The sequence below is a fragment of the Silurus meridionalis genome, chromosome 10 (assembly GCF_014805685.1).
Source record: "Silurus meridionalis isolate SWU-2019-XX chromosome 10, ASM1480568v1, whole genome shotgun sequence".
NCBI lineage: Eukaryota > Metazoa > Chordata > Actinopteri > Siluriformes > Siluridae > Silurus > Silurus meridionalis.
Window position 1 is genome coordinate 8,239,683 of NC_060893.1, and position 21,176 is coordinate 8,260,858.

Sequence of the window (21,176 nt, forward strand, 5' to 3'; positions counted from 1 at the left end):
CCAGGGCCAACACAGATGGTAGTTACTCATGTGCAGGACATCAATTCTTCTTTTGAGCTTTTTAATCACAGTTTCCATCAAGAAAATTATTTTGGATTACACTAATTTAGAAGGACACAGACAGTAAAACTCTGCCCCTTAGGTGTTGTATAGGCTGAATAAAATGGCAATGTGTTCAATGGGGTTGATGTGTTCTGTAGACTGACATGGTTACTGATTTTCTTTTTTAATTACATTTAAAATAATAATAATAAAAACGTAGCACTTTAATTCATAAATGTGATCTAACAAGGGTAAAAAGCAATTAACCATATATGCTGTTTATATTGGTTAAAATTGAGATTAATTAAGCGTCTGTTGAGTATTTATCATACATTATTTTGATTGTGTTGAATTAAAAGCCAAAAAAAGCAGTAAGGCCACCAGATATGCGAATACTGGCTGATTAACAAAAATGTGAACAACACACACGTGTTAATAATGGCTTTTATTCTTGCTGCATGAGATACCAGTCTTTGTTGCAGCACTCAGTTATACTGTGTCTCTGTATACTTCTGAGGGTTTCTAAAGCTGTGGCATCATAATGATGGTATTAATAGGTGCACAAATTAAGGTAGGGCACCAATAAAGGCCTAGGTGAGAAATGCATGGCCTGCCACCCTTGGTTGTTCGGGTGAATGGTTAGTTAGTAATTTGGTTGGTTGGTTAATTTGTTAGTTGCTAAGTTAGTTAGGTATTTACACCCTACAAAGACTCCTGTGGCCTGAATGAGCCAGAATACAACTCCATAAACGAGAAACAAGGAATTTGAGTGATTACGATTCAAACTTGTATAATTCAGTTATGTATAAAAATCTCTATTGAGATTTAATTCTAGAAAAGATTTGGAATGAAAGAATTAACTTTTTAATGATTATATTATTAATATAGACACCGTATTTTGCCACTTGTATTTAAATCTAAATCATATACGGTATATGTAATTTTGCTGGCTTTTGGAAAGGGTGACGTGCAGTATTAAATTCGACCACTAGGGGCCAGGAGAGACCACAAGCCATGCTTCTTTCTCCACACAAAATTGACATTAAATGTAATATAGATAAATAGAAGCAAATATGTAAAATATATACATTTATAGACCGTGTAACCATAAATAGTTACTGAATGTATGCTTTTTAAATAAAAATGAATTAAAATTGTAATCTGTCAGCAAATTCCTTTTGAAAGGGACCTGATGAAAGCAACCCAATCCTAAAGCAGAATTTTGGTGCTTAAATTAAGTTTAAATGCAGTTCTACTCCAGTCTAAATGAATCTTGATAGGTCATGGTAACTCATTAGCCGCTCATCATAAGGAGGGTGTTCTTAGAAAGTGAGCTATCCACGAGGTTCTAACAGGGCAAGTGCAGCCGTTTGTTTACTAAGTTATGCTCATGCAACTAGGAACCTCTTCAAGAGCAACCAAAAGTCTAAAGATCCATGTATTACCACAACACAGATATTAATTTAACATAGCCATTAGAGCTGATTTATTCCTGAACCTTCAACTACATCCTGCATCACTTAAAATCGCCCCATTAACACCATTATTTTAACATGGATTAAAAATGTCTCTTTATTTTACACTTGTTGTTAGTTATTAACCCCTTTAATTATTGAATTATTTATATATTAGGAAATGTAGAAATACACAGCTCTTTATTACATTTTTGGCATGGGCATGTATAACTAACTTTCCCTGTCAGTTACCAAATAAAACCACGACAGAGGTTTTTGTTGAACTTTCCCGAAAGTTTGGTAACAATGGCATTTTAATTGCAGTTAGATTTAATTCCATGGTGATTATTCATATTTTCAACACTGTACATGAATACTGAAGACATCAAAACTATGAAAAAACATGTATGGAATTATGTAGCAAATAACCCAGAACACATTTTTGCCATTTAGCAGACACCCTTGTCCAGAAAGGTCTGAACAGAACAGCTGAAGAGTTAAAGGGCCTTGTTTATGGACACAGCTAACACTGCCAAAAACATTTGTTTTCTATATTTTCGATTCTTCAAAGTAGTCACTTTTACATTTACATTTGCGGCATTTAGCAGACGCCCTTATCCAGAGCGACGTACAAAAGTGCTTTAAATCTCTTTGCTTTAATAACACCCTTGGCATTCTCTCAGTCAGCCTCATGAGGTAGCCACATGGAATGGTATTTCCAACAATCTTGAGGAGTTCCCAAAGTTGCTTAGTGCTGGTTGGCTGCTTTTCCTTCACTTTCCAGTTTTCATCTCAACTCATGTTCAAAAACCAGATTATGAATGACAACAAATATACCAAAGGAACTCATGACAAGGCACATCTGTGAACTGGAAACAATTCCAGGTTACTTCCTTATGGATTTGATGAGAGGATGACTTCTGCCAAGTTGTAACCAGCTAAACTTTGGACAATGTAAAATATACAAATATTCTGTTCATAGTTTTGAATGTAGAATGTTGAAAATAAAAAATGAAGAAAAAACACTAAAGGAGAAGGTGTGTGCAAACTTAAGGAGTTTTAACCAACCACTCAAGTTCAACTAAAGCCCAAGTAATATAATATAAGCCCAGGTTTATTGTGCAACTGCATAAAAGTCTGCATAATAAAAAAACATAATAATTTCGAACCTATTTGTTCCAGCAGTTAAAAAAGGTGATAAATTAATATACCGAACTGTATTAAATAGTCTAATTGTTGATTAACCACATTACAGTCAGGCAAAAAGCAGGGCGTACTAAATCGAGGTCCAAGTGGGCGCGGCCTCAATCCTGTCGCTCACAATCTCCCCAGCGTTTGGTCGAGCGCGCGAGTGACGTTAACGCGCACGCCCCGCCCCCAAGTCGAACTCGCGTCGGACTCGCTTTTAAAACGCTGGCGGGAAGTGCGCGCGTCTGTGTTTGGTGTGCACGCGGCGGGGGCGCGCAGAACGAGCCGAAATGGTCAGGACGAAAGCAGATAGTGTTCCTAGCAGCTACAGGAAAGGTGAGGTTATAATAATAATAATAATAATAATAATAATAATAATAATAATAAGATGCACAGGAACGACTTTGTAGTCGTTTTTGATATTTTTTTTTTTATTTCGTATCCGGTTTGTGTTGAAGCTCTGAGCTGCCTTTATGTTCTCTTCATGCCTCTCCCGCCAATTTGTTTTTCCATCTTATTACCTGGTCAAGATGCAAAAATCTTGACAAAGACGTGTTTGGGTTTTCTTTCTTATATAAACGCTATTATTTTATTTTTATTTTGATGCAAAACCCAGTTTATAAATGGACGTTTTGACATTTTCGCTAAATGGTTTCGCCCGTGTGTCCTGTGACCTTTGTGACCTTGTTGTGGTGGTCTGTCAACCGTGAGGTTTTTTTTTTTTCATAATAAATATAAACATTGATGATAAATAAAAGGTCAGAAAGTGGTTTTAGTCTGGATTTAGCTCCCATTTAAAGATGGTAGCTCGGGGGAAGCTCAACCTCAGGAGAAATGGCGCCAGATTTGTTTGGATGAAGAGGAGGAAGAGGAGGGGATTCATGTGGGCGCTGCCTAAAACCTGTATTTCCGTTTATATAGATTGAAAGCTTTGTTTTTCTTATACATAATTTTTAATGCAATTTTTTTTTATTTGCATTGTCTTTAGCTGTTGCTGCTTCTGCACCCAGGAAGTCACTTGGTGCCTCCAGTTCAGGAAACTCCTCCAGCAGCAGCCCTCAGGCCTCCACCCCAGGTTCTGCTCATCTCCACTGCTCATTCCTTCTCAATCTCAAAATATTTTGGTCTTTATTTGGCAATTAAATACCCCTTCAGGGTTGTTTTCCCCCTTCTTTGTAGCCATGTCATGTTTATTTGGATGTACTTTGAGCATGAGGTATTAATAAGAGGTATTATTAAGGTATTAATTTAGAAATTTCCCCACTGTTTAGAAATTTCCCCACTGTGGGACGAATAAAGGTTTATCTTATAAAGCTGTTTTGTTGTTGCAGGGAAAAATAAGTATGCTGGTGGGAACCCGGTCTGTCCCCGTCCGACTCCGACGTGGCAGAAAGGCATCGGGGATTTCTTCGGAGGCCCTGGCAGAAAGCCGGAGAAGGAGAATGTGCACCCCGTTAGTGATGGAGAAGAGGCCGGGGGCAGCGGCATGTCCAAAGCACCCAGGAAGTACGTCTCGATTGGTTTCATTTCATTCACTGTGTGTAAAATTCATGTTTATATTGTCTGAAATGTTCTGCTTTACCTTGTACAGGTCCAGACCGCTTCCAGATGAAGATGAGGAAGATTAGGTCTCCTTGTATGATTTATTGAACTTGATTGGTCAATGACTTTTTTGGTCATGATTTTTATTTTTTTTTTGTATATCTTTGTACATAAATATTTTGATGTTGCTTAAATTGTTTTTTTGTACAGAAGTTTAATAAACCTTTTTTAAAAGCCACTAATGTGTTCGAGCTTATCTGAGAATGCATACCCTCTATTTATCAAAGCAAACAAATCTAGAGCACCTGAATAATTACACTAATTTATTTTTATATATATATATAAATAAAATAATGGTAAACTTGGAGTATATAGACTGTGCCAAATATTTGGAGTACCATGAGAGAAAAATGTGATTAAGCTAACATTGAACAATTGTAAAACATATATTGAACAATTCAGGTCACTCCTGGAAAGTATAAGGAGAGAGACCTGGGTCTGGTTGAGATTTACTTTTTTTTTTTTTTTTATAAAATAGGTCTCAAATCATAACAAACCAATCAGAACCAGTGCAACCAGGCCATGGATTAATTGTCGTCATGGTGGTATTACAGACAGGGTTTTTATAGCTGAAAGTTTTAAAGAGGAGGAAAAAAATAAATACATCTGCAAGAATGAAAGGGAAAGGTTATAGGACTGTGGTGAGACCTGCGATGTTGTATGGTTTAGAGACAGTGGCATTGAGTAAAAGACAGGAGGTGGAGCTGGAGGAAGCAGAGCTGAAGATGTTGGGAGTGATGAGGATGGACAGGATTAGATATGAGTTTATTAGAGGGACAGCGCATGTTGGATGTTTTGGTGACTTGGTGAGGGAGGTGAGATTGAGATGGTTTGGACATGTGCAGAGGAGGGACATGGGGTATATCGGTAGGAAAATGCTGAGGATGAAGCTACCAGGAAGGAGGAAAAGAGGACGGCCAAGGAGGAGGTTTATGGATGTGGTGAAGGAAGACATGCAGGTACTTGGTGTGGAAGATTCAGACGTAGAGGACAGAGGGGTATGGAGACGGATGATCCGCTTTGGTGAACCCTAATAAGAGAAGCTGAAAGAAGTAGTAGCAGAATTGGATTATTACATGTGTACCAAACTGGGAGCAGCAGCTCTGGGATACTTTTTGTATTATGGTGTTTTGTTTTGGTGATTTGTCTCAGTAGAAGTGGACTTGACTTGTACAATACAATATGCAAAAGTGCCTTCAGCATGCTGAACCCTTTATGGATGAACCTGTTGTGAGAAGGTTGTGAATCGCTCACAACTAAACCGAAAGGATGCTGGAGGTGATCTTGCACATCTTCATGGTGTGAAAAACAAATAAATCCTGAAAAACCTGAGCACGTGATGAACAGACGGCACGTTTCTATTAACCTATATATTTCGCTTTACATTTCCCTTCTGCCCTTTTTCATTTGCTCCATAACCCAGCTAAACAACTACACTAGTGATAATGGCGTCGTCCTAAACCGCGTCATCACCCTACTCCCTTGGTGGTCTCAATAGCATATCATTGTGTCGTGCCCTGAGCACTCTTTCCGAGCAGTGACGCGCGGTTTGGAGCGCAGCCCGCCACCTGAACGAACGCACGCACACACACGCGCACAAAAACACGCCGCTTGTTACCCGGATGAACTGTTGTTCCATAGGCGGTGCTGTTCCGGGACTGAGAGAGAGAGAGAGAGAGGGGCAGGCTGGGGGAAGGAGATACTGATCTGTTCGAGAGGATTTAAATACATATATATACACATCTATAAATGTATATATAACTATACAGAAATATATACATTATTTATTTAAAAACCTATTGCACAAACGAAAAGCGACGGCCTGGGAGTGTATAGACGCGGACATGGACTGAGAGACACGACTTCGGGTTTGATTTCAGGTTAGGAATCCAAATGTACTTTCCAATGTAGCTGAAATGCTGTGTGTGTGTGTGTGTGTGTGTGTGTGTGTGTGTGTGTGTTAGTTAGCACAGCTGAGTGCTACCTTGAGAGCTAGCAACAGCAAACAAGCTCAAGCTGACCTCTTGATGTTCAGGACCTGATGGATGATCGAGCTGATCAGGAACACGCCTCGATCCTTGACTGTAGATCTGCCATTTTAGGATTCAGAGTTACCCAAGCTGTCTAGATTGGTTTTCCGATCTCTTGGATAATGTTCCAGAGAGCTAGAGCTGATTGATGACTTTCTAGCAGTGATGGAGAGAGGAGATGTGCCTGAGATGTGCCTGAGATGTCAGCTACAAAACCCTTTAAATATAATATCAGTCTGAATTGTAGCAGTTTGTCTGATAAAATGTTCACAGAACAGCTTTTGGGTTTCCTCCCCAGGACATTTTCCTTTTTGCCCCCCTAACCGTCCACTTACCCCCTATATCCTATCCGGTTTGGTTTTGTTAAGCATATGCCTAGTGTCAGATTTCTCACCCTAACCTGCTACGATCTTGATATTTCCTCTGTTTCCTCTTTGAGCAGGTGAAGCTCAGATCTTCTGGATCATCATTTTTGCTCAGCCCATAGAAAGTCTTCTAAGGAGTCTTTCCATTTAAATCTTTACCAGTAACAATTCGTCTATTTTCATTTTGAGCTCTGAGGATCATCTGGTAAATACACCATAACACTCCTGACATCCTCTCAGCGGTCCCTGCAAGTGTCTGTCGGCGAGTTCTGTGAAACCTCAGAGGTGTGATGGTGGTGATTGTGTTCCCATGTTCGAGTCGGTAAACAGAACCCAGTGCAAAATACGTCATATCCCGGTCTGATGCGAGTTCGGTGCACTCGTATCGAAAATGAGCACGCGTCTTATCCGAGGATTTCATACGGACGAATATTTATCAATCACACAATCGAAAACGGTCCAGGTTTGAACTGAAACGATTGTTTTTGATTGTAGACGATTGAAGTTTAAATTGGCCCAAGTGACACCAGATACCAGACGTACCTTACAAACGTCACGCTTTCTCCTCATAACATTGAGACTCACTTCTGAGGCAAGTTGTCATGTTATAGGTTAGCGTTCTGAATGTACATGTCTGTTGAGCGTTATAAACCAGTTGAACTAGACAAGATTTTCCCATGGCACTAGTGCTGCTAGACGCAAACGGCATGTTGTCGTTCTGTTGCTACACGTTGCTGTTGTGAAACTCGTGAGTTAAGGTGTTAATGGAATTAGCATTTTAAAGCTTTTTTTTTTTTTTTTTTTATAAATATAAATGAATTGTATTGTTTTGATTGTGTTTCCTGAAAAATTGTGATGACTCATCCAGTTTGTGTCCAATCTGGTGCTCGTCTGCATTTCCCAGACAAACTAGCAGCGTGGGTCACTTTACAGAAGCAACGTGTTCGCATCAGACTTTGGTCATTCGTGTAGTTTTTGTTTGGAACTTTCCCAGAAAGTAGTTCCCTTTGGGTGGAGTTTAGATATGTGTACTAGTGTTTATTCCTCTTCCACTATAAACAACTATAAACACTGCCAATAAAGCCACTAAATGGCAATATATTCCGCCAGTACAGCCACTTAAATACTGTGATGTGCAGTCAGTTAGTTAATATGGTTCTGATGAAAGTGGGCAGAAATAATCCCATCAGTTTTTCCTGATCTAGTTATTGCTCTTGTTTTTTCACAAATAGGAGTGTTTTTTTAATCAGATTTCAAACCCGGCTTATTCATAATCTTGTCAATAAAGAGGTTTAAATGGGGAGAAAAAAGAAAAGAAAAATCTGACAAATTTGAAACAAATTTTCCAACACAAAGAACATCTAGGTTACATATTACTGTTATAATATAATTTTGGCGCTGAAAATTTCGAAGTATTTTGGAGAAAAACTGCTCGCTTGCAGCTGTTGAGATCAAGGTCAAACCATCTTTTCTATGATGTGGTTGTTTTTTCAGTGCAACCTTCGCCAGCATTACTTCTCCATCGTAGATTAAATTAACGTTCCCTTACAGTGGGGTTCCTTAAACCTGGATTATCCGATAATCCAGAATCCTTTCCAGATAAGAGCAGAACGATGAGTTTGAGTTACATTTCCTGGGTAATACAGTGTCCGGGAACAGCGAAAGGGGTGATGCTGACATCTCAGAGGTGGACAGACGAACATGTTATGCTTATAATTGGGATAAAACATTGGTTATAAGGTTGTGAGATGGTTTCCTGTGTACTTTTAAGTATTTTCTAAAATAAAATCATCGTAGCTGAAAAATATACAAATCTAAAAACTTATAGATACTCGTACTACTTTATTTTTGTCATTGTTTGCTGCACTCTCAATTAGATTATATGTGGAAAATGCCATATTCTGGTGATCTGGTATCAAGCTGAGATTTCTTTTTCCTATTCAAACCTCTTCTCTAGGACACAGGTTTGAGAAATCCTACACAACTGAAAATGAGCTCGAATATATTACATGAATCCGCTTTGCTAACCCATTTCGCCCCTTTTTTGCGCATTATCATCGGGCTCAGGTGATCACATAGCACTAGATGCAGATGTTGATGGGGTTCTAGCTTTGAGTTGCATGGTTTTCACACTTTTACATTTAACTGCCCATCCATGCTTGATGTGTGATACATCTGACATCTGTTGCTTGAGCATTCGTGAACCTTCCAATGAATGAAATCTCTATTAAGGATGTAACAATACACAACGTTGACTTTGAACGCCTCAATGTGATACATTTTCAATCAAAAACATGTGGAGAAGTCTCTTTCTCATCTAAAGGTCAGGGGTTGAGACCTCGCAATGCCAAGCTGCCACTTTCGGCCCTTTCTGCATCAGGGGTGCTGTATCATGGCTGACCCTGTTTCCAAACTCTAACCTTATGTGAAATGAAATCTGTGCTGTAATGTTTGTGACATTCTAAAAGTACAATAACTAAAACAACAATGCACTCGTGTGATCAACCATTCGGCCACTTGTGTGGATATAGCACAATAAAACTGCCCCATAATTGAACAATTCTTCGTTTAGCGTGTAGTGTATTTACCACTACCTATACTCTTTGAGTCACACGACTCTCGGTAGCCCTAGATTTGTTTTTTTTAGTGCATTCGACACAGAAAAAGTCTTCTGAATGAAACTGGACGCTCCCCATCTGAAAGGTTTCTACGTTTGCTTTGTGTTTTCATCTAGTTTTAGGCAAAGACACAGAAGAGCGATGTCGGACACGTTTCGCGTATTAGCGCCGGTTTGCCATACACACGTTTGTTCGATTCAGCACACTGTAACGTGACCTTAAATGTTTGTTGTCATCTTCAGAAAGGAAGAATAAAGCTCGCTGTTAATTAAAGCCAGCTATTTTTCCCCAAGCTAATAAGTTAGTATCTTAGCATGCTAACATAGCTAGCATGCTAGCTTTTTAAATCAAAATCAGTATTAGAATACTTTATTGATTAATTGTTCGGTTGCAGTTGCTCACAGTAAAAGATCAAAGTAAAGATTAGATTTAAAAGTAAAATAAGAAAATATAAATAACTGTATATATGAAGTGAAATGGAATTGCAGCAGTAGTGAAAAACTACAGTAATAGATCTAAAAGTTATTGCACATGTGACTAATTATTAGTATTGCACTGAGATTATTGCACATAATCACCCCAGATATTAACAATATATAAACAACATATGAAGTGTGAGTGGGATTTTATTGATTTGATTACATAATAATGTAACTTAGTATTTTGTATGCTCTATAAATTCACCAAATTCAGTAACGTCATAGCAAACGATATTTCACGGTATTGTTACGAATCCTAATCTAAAAAAATAGAACGTCTGTTTGGCGTATAAAAAAAAAAATACTACTTGGAAATCATGGACGGCTTGAGATTTTGCTTCTTTCGTGGAAGGTTTTTGCCGTGGTGCTCACCTGACTTCCTGTTTCAAAAGGAAATCAGTATATGGAATGAAATCACAGTATCCACAGGATTCCATTGACGTGTTTACTGTGATATCCAGCAAAGTACAGTAATAGACCTAAAATAAGATTAGCATATCTACTGATTTTGCAGCATGGACATGTGTATATTTGCATATCTCACCATGTGAGCAGGATATTGAGACATTAGTTAAGGCGAGCAGTAATAGCAGGAGCTGCGACTAATAAGTGTTAGCCATGTGCAGTGGTGATTACCAGCAGCAGCAGTATAATTTTGGTGCCTAAGGGATTTGTGCAGTCTGTTATTGAGACAGGTTACAGTATAGGCCACAAACGGTTTTGATCTCGGTTTGTCTGGTATCTCAGCTCTTGAGAGACTGTATCATCAAACCAAGTACTGATTGCAATGTTCTTTTACTACCAAAGCGAAGACCACGTGACGTGTACGTAAACAAAGCGTGTGTGAGGCGAACCACGCAGTCGAGCGCTCGCTGAATCTGTCTCTCAAATGGCTTCCATTGAAGTCCAGCGTGATTGGAGCCCTGGCTGAACCTTTTAAAGCATTGAATTATACATGATCTTTCTCAGATTGAGTGTCTGCGTCTTGTATGATGCCTGAGCTGTGCGCTGGTGCTCTACATGATCGCCTCATGGCATTGTATTTATTTATTTATTTTTACCAGGTTTGGTCAATGGCAAAGCGAATAGTATTGAATGTGTGTTGGCTGCTCACCAGGCTGCGTGTCTGTGCTGCAGCTACTCTTAGAGACTACGCCACATCAGTATCTCTACTCGCTCTGGGTTTGTCCGATCTGACAGTGGAACATTTCATAGTTTCAGCCCAGGCATGACATGTTTCTCGCACTACCACAGCGACGGCTCATGTCTCATCTCAGCAGTCAAATGTGTTTGTATTGTGCAGTGCGAAAATGTTCTAAATAACAAATTATTCTCTGATTCGACCTGTTGAAGGGGTGATTACAGATCAGAAATTCTTTAGCTAGCTCTCCAAGTGTCCCAACTCTCAAATGCTGCCCAGTCTCACCTTTTTTGTTTGCTTGTAAACCTTATTCTTTGGGCTAAAACCTGTAATAAACACGTTCCTGAGGTACCAGTGACCACTGTTCCTGTCCCTTTCTTCTCTTTGGAAGAATCTGCTTGATGTTATGTCTTACCTACAAAGATGGATGGTGTTCTCTTTAATTGGAGACCAGCCTAAAGATCCTCAGAAGTTACTGAGCAACTCAAGAACTGGATTAACAAAGGATGGATTTGGACTGTAATTAATTTCAACAGTCTGCTACAATGGTTTAGGTCTGCATTTTGCATGAACAATCCTGCATATAAGCATCTATTAGGGAACAGTACACCTTAGCAGGTATGGGGCTGTAATAAATGGACATTTGGTGCCACTCAGATAATGATTGTTTCCCGTTTGAGCCTGGTTCCTCTTGAGGTTCTTCCCTCATACCATCTGGGGGAGTTTTTCCTTGCCACAGGTTTGCTCATTGGGAATAAACATATAAGGAACAAACTTATAGGCACTAAAATTACACATTCCAACGTTTTCTCTGTAAAGCTGCTGTTTATTGTTAATTAGAATTTGAACTGCATTGAATTTCTATTGAGCTATTAATGTACCTCAATACTGATTAAGGGAAAGAAACAAGCTCTTTATTCTCTTCTAACAAAGTTCCTAATGTTTCCTAAGCATTTCATCTTTTTTTGAACCCTTTAAAAGAAAGCCAGCAAGTCTTTGGTCTGGATTACAGATATGAGGTAAAATAAGGCAAAAAGATGTTTAAATCTGGCCAGTATTTTTTTGTTTACTCTTGATATTTAGCTTGGTGTTGACTGAGGGTTTGTGTCAATCATCTCCACAGTTCAGTAGTCAAATCCTTCTAGTGGACATTAGCTCTATAAAAATCCCACAATTCACCACACACAAAAAACACAAAACAGGTAAAATGGAATCTGTGTGTTCTCTTACCTGAAATTGTTATTACTATAACTTTATAGAAGAAAAATGTAGCTTGTTGTCATTGTGGTAGCTCTGAAATGATTACTTGTCTGATGCAATTGAAAAAAATCTACTATTTAGCTTACGACCCTTGTGATTAGGCTACCAAATTTTTTATTTGAATTTAAGGAAATTGAGTCATCGGTATCTCAATGCAGGGTCCTTTCCATTGCTCAAGTTCATGTATTCACTTTGCCGATTCACAACTTTTGGGAGGCAACCAAGACATACCCTGTGTGAAGGAGTTAAATGACTGCTCTTACTCAGTTTCATCAGTGTTTCCGCATACCTGATTCCATCATCCTTCGTTCCATCACAAATCTATCTATCACAGCATCTAGCACAAGCATATTTTTGTATGCATCAGGTGGTGGGAATCGCAAGCTGCCCCAGTTGCTCAGACCAGCAATTTTAATAATAAAGAACCTAAATGAGCTTATAATTCACCAGCTAAGTCACAAAGACTTGCAAGGACATACTTGTATGCTTCCCAGACTTTAATCTGTCACTGAACTGGAGAATACAAGGAAATGAGTATGTACCTGTATGCTTTAAAAATCTTCTGCTTTGAATTATTAACAGAGTGCTTAATGTAGTGCACACACTGGACACGTAATTAAATATTTAAAGGTATGGAATATGCATGTTTAACATGTTAAAGCGATACTACAGCCAAAATGTATGTCAAGTTGTAGGATGAATCTGTTCTGAAGCTTCTTCTAAAGTCGTAGCAAGTTCTGAAAATTCTGCAACCGCTTTTGGGGATGAATTTTTTTATTTATTTATTTTTTTACCAGCAAATTCAGGGTATAATTTAGCTTTAATGATTAGCATGACAGCAGCAGAAATAATCTTTAGATGAGATTTCTTTGGATTTGCACACATTTAGAGCGGAGGTGGACGATGAGAAGTTAAGGGCAGATTGTATTTAAACCTCGTCAGACCTAAAAACTAGTCAGCCCAGTTCAGTACATAAAAAGCACGTTTTGTGGAATGGCGATTAAGTGAAGTTTCTATAGATACTTTTAGATCTCTCTCTCTCTCTCTCTCTCTCTCTTTGTCCTCTGATTTGAACTGCTGCCTGTGCATTATTAAGCATACTTCATATTTCTTCTTTTGTACAGCGTTTGACTTTGAGCAAAAAGTCTACCCATTACTTCTGGATTTTCCCTCCTGTGTATTTACCACATCCTGGTTCAGTGCACTCTTTTACTGATTTTGTTATCTGATTTGTCATTGGAAAAAAAAAAAGTATACATTAGAATATTGCATAACAGGTTAAATGAATTTGTTATTGATCTCCGGTTTTATACCATAAAGTCAGTGTTGATCATTACTACAGTTTTATACCAAGGTCCAATTGGCTGGAAGGAAGTTCAAGCGGTTTAATCACTGCTTTTGTTTTTTATTTCTTCATATTAAAAATTATAAATAACCATAACATACAGTTGCAGTCATACATGCAAAGTAAAGCAGCAGGTAAAAAATGTTTTCCTAATTACCATACTGAGTTGAATGGAAGATTCTTTGAGTGTCGTGTAAGGAATATGGTGAATATGGCGATTTTGATAAACAGGCGGAGACACGATGAATTCGACCAACTGGAGAGGAAAAAAGTAAACAATGAAAAAATAACAAAAAGGGCACAAGGAATTAACACCAACAGCTTAATTGTTAGTAGATAAGCAGACGTGTAATTCACACAATCTTTTTCCCTCCAGCGCGCTCTCTCTTTCTCTCTCTCTCTCTCTCTCTCTTTCTATTGAAACTCATTCGATTAAGTTGAATCATCCCACACTTCTTTATCTATGTGCAGTTTAGAGTGGGCAGAATTTTATACATCATCTTCTTTTTCTTCTTTTTGCTGCTCCCATTAGGGGTCGCCACAGCGGATCATCCGTCTCCATACCCCTCTGTCCTCTACATCTGCCTCTTTTACCCCAACTACCTGCATGTCTTCCCTCACCACATCCACCTCCTTCCTCTTTTCCTCCTTCCTGGTGGCTCCATCCTCAGTATTCTCCTACCGATATACCCCATGTCCTTCCTCTGCACATGTCCAAACCATTTCAATCTCGCCTCCCTCACCTTGTCTCCAAAACGTCCTACATGCGCTGTCCCTCTAATAAACTCGTTTCTAAAGGATTGTATACATCTGTATATAAAATAATAAGAAACCTTTTGTTTTTATTTATTCTGTCACTTTTGTGCTGCACACATCAGTTAGCTTTATCGATGCTGGTAAATGAGCATGACTAGGTGTGCATTACACAGTTTTTACTGCACTTCGCTGAGGCAGTCTCACTCCGCTTCACATCCGCCTTCCGCGTCATCATTTTAAGATGTGTATTATGCACAACTTGCCATGGATTGTCCCTTATGTAATCCAGGGATTCACAAAACACCAATAATTCATTTCCACATCTCCTGCAAAAGAAATATATCATATTGATGTTTAGACTTATGATACCGCTGGAATAAAATCAATATTTTGGTTTATCCGATTCTTTCCATTTTAAAATGTACACTCGGAGACCTACTCGATTGATTAGTCCGAGCCTAATGCTTAAAAATCATGACAGGGTAACATTATCTCAAGCATGTGTTTTGGAAACTCAGTCTGGGTGCATGTTTCCATAAAGCAGGTTATATGACACTACCTTATAGAGGAAGTTTTAGCCGACAATCAAACTGTAGCACAGATACTGTATTTATAATATTTATTCATCAACCATTAACATTTATGAGCTTCACTAATGCTTTACCAAACTCTTTGTCATGAGAGAAAGGGGAAGGCTACTTACCTTGAAAAACAAAAGCAAAAACAAATGCTAACAAATTTCAAATCATCTTTTATCTCATTATAATTTAGTAATAGTCATAATTTTAAACGTATAATAATAAACTAATATTAAAATGTAGACTATTTGCATTTCCAGGTCGAAGACTCTAGACCTTAGTGTTCCAGGTCTTCTCCTCGTATCACAAAGATGAAAGCATCAGGGACAAACTTACACTTATAAAGAACATCTTATTCATTCTTTATTAAGACATGATCTGTGTAAAGCTGCTCTGAGACAATGTTCATTGTTAAAAGCGTTATACAAATAAAAATGAATTGAATTGAAAGCTCTAGATTGACAATAGCCCAGGCACAAATGCGGCTTTAGGAAAATAAGGCTTGCCAAGGTTGTAGTGGAGAAACTCCAGAGTTCTGCACAGAGTCCTGACCTCAACCCTACTGAACAATTGTGATCAAACTGGAACCTCCTCACCACAGCCTGATCTCACTAATGCTCTTAGGATTAAATGAGCACAAATCACAACCACACTCCAACAGCTAGTGGAAGACCTTCCCTGAAGAGTGATTATTATTATTATGGTGGTTGTTTGAACTTATAATTATGACTTATTATGATCTTCTGGTGTCTAAATATGTTTGTCGGATCTGTTTAGTTGCATCATTTGAAAGCAGCGATGTTCTTGTATTGAATACTTCAGGTTCAGGTCATTGTGTTCAGTGGTTCTCAGCCATCATCATCATCATCATCATCATCATCATCATCATTATTATTATTATCATCCATATCTCTTATATTGAACTTTTCAACACAATTTAGCACGACCATATTACACAATTTTATGAAGACTTGAGTAGATAAATAGATTAAATAGATTTGAGTAGATAGATAGATTTGAGTAGCTCTGGACTGATTTTTTTTCCAACAGAAAACATTTTATGCCAAATTTGTCTGGTTAATATGCCAATATTTAATGTTCAATAACAGTAAAAGAGTACAGTGGATATGAACAGTTTTGTTTACCTCTTACTACTACAAAACCCGAGACATTTGAGATTGAGTATGAATAAAAATCCAACTGAGGAAAAAGCCAGTTCACTAAAGGTAAAATTGGTTGTTTTACTTGTATTTAGTTACATTTCGTCTGTACTTTCTCCTGCACTGGAAGCTCTTGTTGCCAAATCAGATTCCTTGTGTGTGTGTGTGTGTGTGTGTAAACATACTTGGTAATTTCTGATTCTGTAAAAGGATGTGGATGTAAAAAATATGATGGTGCTTATTTTTGTGACTTTCTACATATATAAGGTATACTTTGACCTTTAAACTTTGAAACTCAGAACACAAATAGGGGGCTCTTTAGCTCTTTTAAAAAAATCACAACTGGAGGAGCTTCGTATTAATAAATAATGGCTAAATACCATCTGGCAACGATCACACCAAACAGATATTTGCATTGATTTTTTTACCAGTGGATGAACTGATAAGGTTTTGAACTCTTCTCAGGGACTGGACTTGTTGACGGTGGAGATGTTCCCCTGCTGACACCATGGTCACACTCCACAGGGCCAACATGTTGTTGTTCCATGCAACTTGATTGTATCACTTTACTCCACATAGCAACACAATGCAATGGTGGCGCATGCAACTGGTACAAACATTCTAACAATATAGAGTGGCAGATAAATACTTCAGAATCCTTAGTTGGCATTAGATTATTGAACATACAGTAGTAGTCATGTTTTGTGCTGTGAGGTTTTAATTAGGTTCAATTAGAACCATAATTAGCTGGTGGTGCAGTCGATTCATCCCAAAGTCTATAGCAGGCCACTTAAAATGTTTTCACTCTAAATGTAAATCATTGCTTCACGGAGCTGACTTTGTGCGCAGGCATATTGTCAAGCTGGAACAGGGTTTTTTTTTTTTTTTTTAGTTCACGTGAAGGGAACATTTAAATCCAAGACATAATATACAATTACGTGCTTTGTGTTCACACCCTTGTCTCACAAATTGTTTTATTTTTAGCAAACAGAAAATGAAAAGTAATGCAGCTTCCTGTCAAAGTTTACCTGTTTAATATGAAAAATACCAATCTGCAAGGTGTCATGCAGTTTTCAAAGCCATGTGCACTAAATAAGTATATAAAAGTAATGACCAAATACAAACAGGGCGTTATAATCACCAAAATGTACATCGTTTCATGATTCTTGTTACCGAGACAATACTTCCGCCAAAAATGTAACACCAAGTGCACACTGTGCGAACTCGCCCTCGGTTTGGTCATCCGAGAGAAATTTTGAAAATCCTAAAAGATTCCTATAATCCCAAACTCAAATCTGTAGTCTTTGATCGCTGGTTTGACATGTTCACCGACAGCCGATTAATGACGTTACGAGGATTTTTTTTCTGCCATTGTCTGAAGATTTCGGACACTTTCCTGCAGTGTGACCTCCTACGATGAGCGTCAAACCAAGAACCAACAGAAGCGCCGAACCTGTTGACGCAACAACGTGAAAGCACCTCAGGGAAAATGTAGAAATGCCTGGTGGACAGTACTCATGGCATGTCATGAACAATATTAACTCTACAGATTGTTGTTTGTTCGCTGATAGCTACGGATTGATCACGTAAAACTTCGGATGAGTCTTTTTCTTGTGTGCGTCAGTTTTTGACTGTTGTACAGTCTGATATGACAAGCGTGACATGGGGATCATGTTCGTATAGTCCGACAAGCAAAAATTGCAAAAGACTATTAAACCTCTGACATTAACCTGGTCATTATTGTTTAATACAAACAAGCAACTGAATTCATGCTTCATTCAATGTTGTGAAATAGACTAGTTAGTTATAGCAGTTTTTGTTACGGCTTAATACTGTATCATACTGAAGCAAAAAATATTGTCCCACGAGTGGCAAGGAAAGTCACAGGAAGATGTAATGGCAATAACAACGTAGTGAACACCGTCTCATGAGTTTAATGAGTCACTTTACAGGAAAGCAGTTAGCCACATCCCTAAAGAAAAAATGTTTTGACTCTCGGCAAAACAATCTCTCCATCGCAGAATTTCCCCCACCAAGTCTTTATAGAGGTCATGATGCTTGTCAGCCATGTGCTTTTGATGGCTGGTTTACCTTGAAGGGATTTTTTTTCTTCAACACCATTTGCATGTGTTAAACTTAAGACTGTAAAAAAAAAAGGTAAATAGCCTGGTTTATTACTTGTGCATGATTAAAAGTTATTTAACTGCCCTATTGAATGTTTTTTGAAAGGTTTCACTCTTTCTTTATAATTTGCAACACTAATGTGAATCATATAACACTAGTATGTGAATCATATATTGTCACAGGAAAATTACTGAAGTCTTCCTCTGAACTAACCTTTTAAATATGAATATGAAAGCGCATTATATAAAGTATGCCAACTACCTTTTTTTGTTTGCACAGGTCAGTTATCATGCAGTGAGGGGAGCTGGGGTGTGGTTCCTGATCCCGCTAGCCCATGCCCACAGTGCCAGACTGAGGTGCTCTGTCAGGGGCCTCTCTTGCTCCCTCGGTGCCCGGAGCCATGGAGCACACGCGGGAGAAGGAGGGTGAGCGGCCGGCTCGGAACACCAAGACTGCTCAGAGCCGCAGCACACACTCTCGCCCGTCCGGCTCTGGATCATCTGGTGTGCTGATGGTCGGCCCAAACTTCCGTGTGGGGAAGAAGATCGGGTGTGGAAACTTTGGGGAGCTGAAGCTTGGTATGTTTTTATCTGTTCCAGAACTAGTGTGACTAGTTTAACAAGTCATTACCTGAGAAAACCTGATGACTATGCGGGCAGTAGGTCTATAATTTGTGGTGTAACAATGTCCAAATTTGTCACAAGGTGCATAATGTCAGAGTTTCATGGTGTGTTTGGGCTTGATATTGTTCAGTATGTGTGCACATGTATACTTCGATTCACATTTGTTTATTGAAGGGCTGATTTATTTCTTTTCTTCTGCATAGCAAAAATATTAGCAATAGAGCAAGCAAAAAAAAAGTCAATTGAATTTCCTGCTTTTTGTTTTTTTTAGTCTGTTTTCAAAGTTTCATTAAATGTTTTGTAGTATCAAAGAACGAGGAAATTGTTTTACATTTCTATCAATATCTGATTCAATTTCTTTTTACAATAAATACCAGGTACATTGTTTTAACTGAGTCATTGAAACCACATATATATATATATATATATATATATATATATATATATATATTGTATGTATATATATATATTGTATGTATATGTACATTGTAAGTCTGTAGTTTCTAATACCACAGAGAAAGCCAAACTCTGTATAGTTTTTCTTTTTTGTCACACTGACATCTGATCAAAGTTCTTAGATAATGACCATGAAAAACAAAAACATCCAATGTATGACATACTCAGGATTCTTATTCTTGGTGCAGGATAGATTGTTATGTTGCAATAAGACGTAATGCAGGGCTGTTCAGCAGTTGGCCTGTGGGCTGGATGCAGCAAATTGATGTAACGAGTAAAAACAGAAATCTCCAAACAATATACCTTGTAAATTACATTTATGGTGAATTTGTTGATCTCACAAAATGCCATGAGGTGTAGACAAGTAATGGTCTTTTGTACCATCACGTTATGGTATGTATATAATAGATGGCGGTGGTTATCAAATATTATAGTTATCCAATCCCCAGCTGCAGACAGATGTACACTCGAGCTGAGTAAAGAGAAATGGTGAACTTCATAAACAGTTATAATCAAAGTTGAATCCTTTGCTCTCAAGTTCATTTTGATATTTACTTTCTCTACACCAATGGTTGGTTTAGTAAAAAAACTAGGATTATAAAATTCAGTTTTAGTAAGCATTTAAAACCAGCCTAAACTCGGAGCAACAAGCCAGCTTGCAAAATATAAGTTTATTTTGTATTTTGTTGCAGGTAAGAACCTTTACACCAATGAGTATGTTGCAATAAAACTGGTAAGTGGCCAAAAGATTTCTCCCATTTTTTTAAAGCTGATTACAATGTGCAGTTGTTAAATTATCATGTCTCCAAACATACAGCAAATGATTTGCAACCTTTGAATGTTTAATATGATTTAATTGTCTAATTGTTCAGTTCACGTTTAAGGAATTTTTTTTTATATATATTTTTCAACCAAACCCAATATAATGTATATTACATCTGTATAAACAGTGATGTATGAATTACATTAGATAATGTAGTACTGTAGCAGTGTTGCTGTTATAAAGGTGCATTTTAATCGTGCAATCTTGTATGGTAATCTATGATGTCACCAATGTGCAACCCTTCTGTTGGTTCTTATCCTTGTTGTACAGGAACCTGTGAAATCGAGGGCACCACAGCTGCATCTGGAGTACCGGTTTTACAAAACTCTGGGCAGCACAGGTGACTGACTTCTGTCTTTCTCTCTTTTTCTCTCTCTTTCTCTCTCTCTCTCTCTTTTCATTTCTCACACACTTTTTTTTTCAGCTAACAACACACGTACACAAATTCTCGAATCATATATATTCTCAAATAACAGACATATATAATTTCCTAATTTTCTTTGCAGGCACACACTAGCGCACGCGCACACACACACCAACACACGTTTACATTTATGGCATTTGGCAGATGCCCTTATCCAGAGCGAATTACATTTATCTAATTCATAAACTTAAGCAGCTATGGGGTTAAGGGCCTTGCTCATGGGACCAGAAGTGGCACTTTGGTGTGACTGGGATTTGAACTCATCTCACCTTCAGATCCAAAGTTCAATGCTGTAACCACTAAGTTGCTACCCCCAACACACACACACACACACACACACACACACACACACACACACACACACACACACACATGCACACGCACTCACTCACACATACACAAGCCCAGGTGCCAACAGCAGCCCTCAGTGTTGATGTGTTGATGAGACACATGCTCACTCTGCTGATAGAGTGCTCGTGTTAATGGGAGAATTTGTATAACGTTCAAGTGTGAACACCAAGAGTCTCTTTTTGTTTTATATATGGCCTCTCTCCCTGCCGGCTGTCTAAAGCAACAAAACTGCTAACAGGCTGTGTGTCTATGTTAGATGTAACCTAGCGGTTAGTTTTGCTTGGTGCCATATTTAGGTCAACAGTAGAAGATTGCATCGGAGTACACTGCAGTTAGGTTGTACACAGGAAGTTTAGT

The 21,176-nt window shown here is 38.2% G+C and overlaps 2 protein-coding genes across 5 annotated transcripts in view; both read left to right on the forward strand.

Moving 5' to 3' along the window:
* The first annotated feature begins 2,865 nt into the window (after window positions 1–2,865).
* On the forward strand, window positions 2,866–4,464 carry pclaf (PCNA clamp associated factor). The gene is made up of 4 exons (XM_046859736.1): window positions 2,866–3,020; window positions 3,673–3,759; window positions 4,016–4,190; window positions 4,276–4,464. The coding sequence occupies exons 1-4, from the start codon at window positions 2,975–2,977 to the stop codon at window positions 4,310–4,312; spliced, it is 345 nt and encodes a 114-aa protein (XP_046715692.1). The 5' UTR covers window positions 2,866–2,974; the 3' UTR covers window positions 4,313–4,464.
* A 1,452-nt stretch (window positions 4,465–5,916) lies between these two features.
* The window catches only part of LOC124392360 (casein kinase I-like), a 32,980-nt gene continuing 17,720 nt past the window's right edge, over window positions 5,917–21,176 (forward strand). For 3 of the 4 annotated variants that reach the window (XM_046859308.1, XM_046859309.1, XM_046859310.1), the window contains exons 1-4: window positions 5,918–6,166; window positions 18,422–18,720; window positions 19,914–19,954; window positions 20,315–20,384. In XM_046859308.1, coding sequence (XP_046715264.1) covers window positions 18,543–18,720; window positions 19,914–19,954; window positions 20,315–20,384 — 289 coding nt within the window. In that variant the 5' untranslated portion in view covers window positions 5,918–6,166; window positions 18,422–18,542. Of the gene's footprint in view, window positions 6,167–18,421; window positions 18,721–19,913; window positions 19,955–20,314; window positions 20,385–21,176 lie in introns of all 4 variants that reach the window. The other variant, XM_046859307.1, reaches the window with a different exon arrangement.

What these genes read in the sequence shown, in the direction of transcription:
- pclaf (XM_046859736.1), top strand. Translation starts at nt 2,975, where the DNA reads ATGGTCAGGACGAAAGCAGATAGTGTTCCTAGCAGCTACAGGAAAG. An exon ending in TCCTAGCAGCTACAGGAAAG is followed by an intron (nt 3,021 to 3,672) that starts GTGAGGTTATAA and finishes CATTGTCTTTAG; the next exon opens with CTGTTGCTGCTTCTGCACCC. An exon ending in ATGTCCAAAGCACCCAGGAA is followed by an intron (nt 4,191 to 4,275) that starts GTACGTCTCGAT and finishes TACCTTGTACAG; the next exon opens with GTCCAGACCGCTTCCAGATG.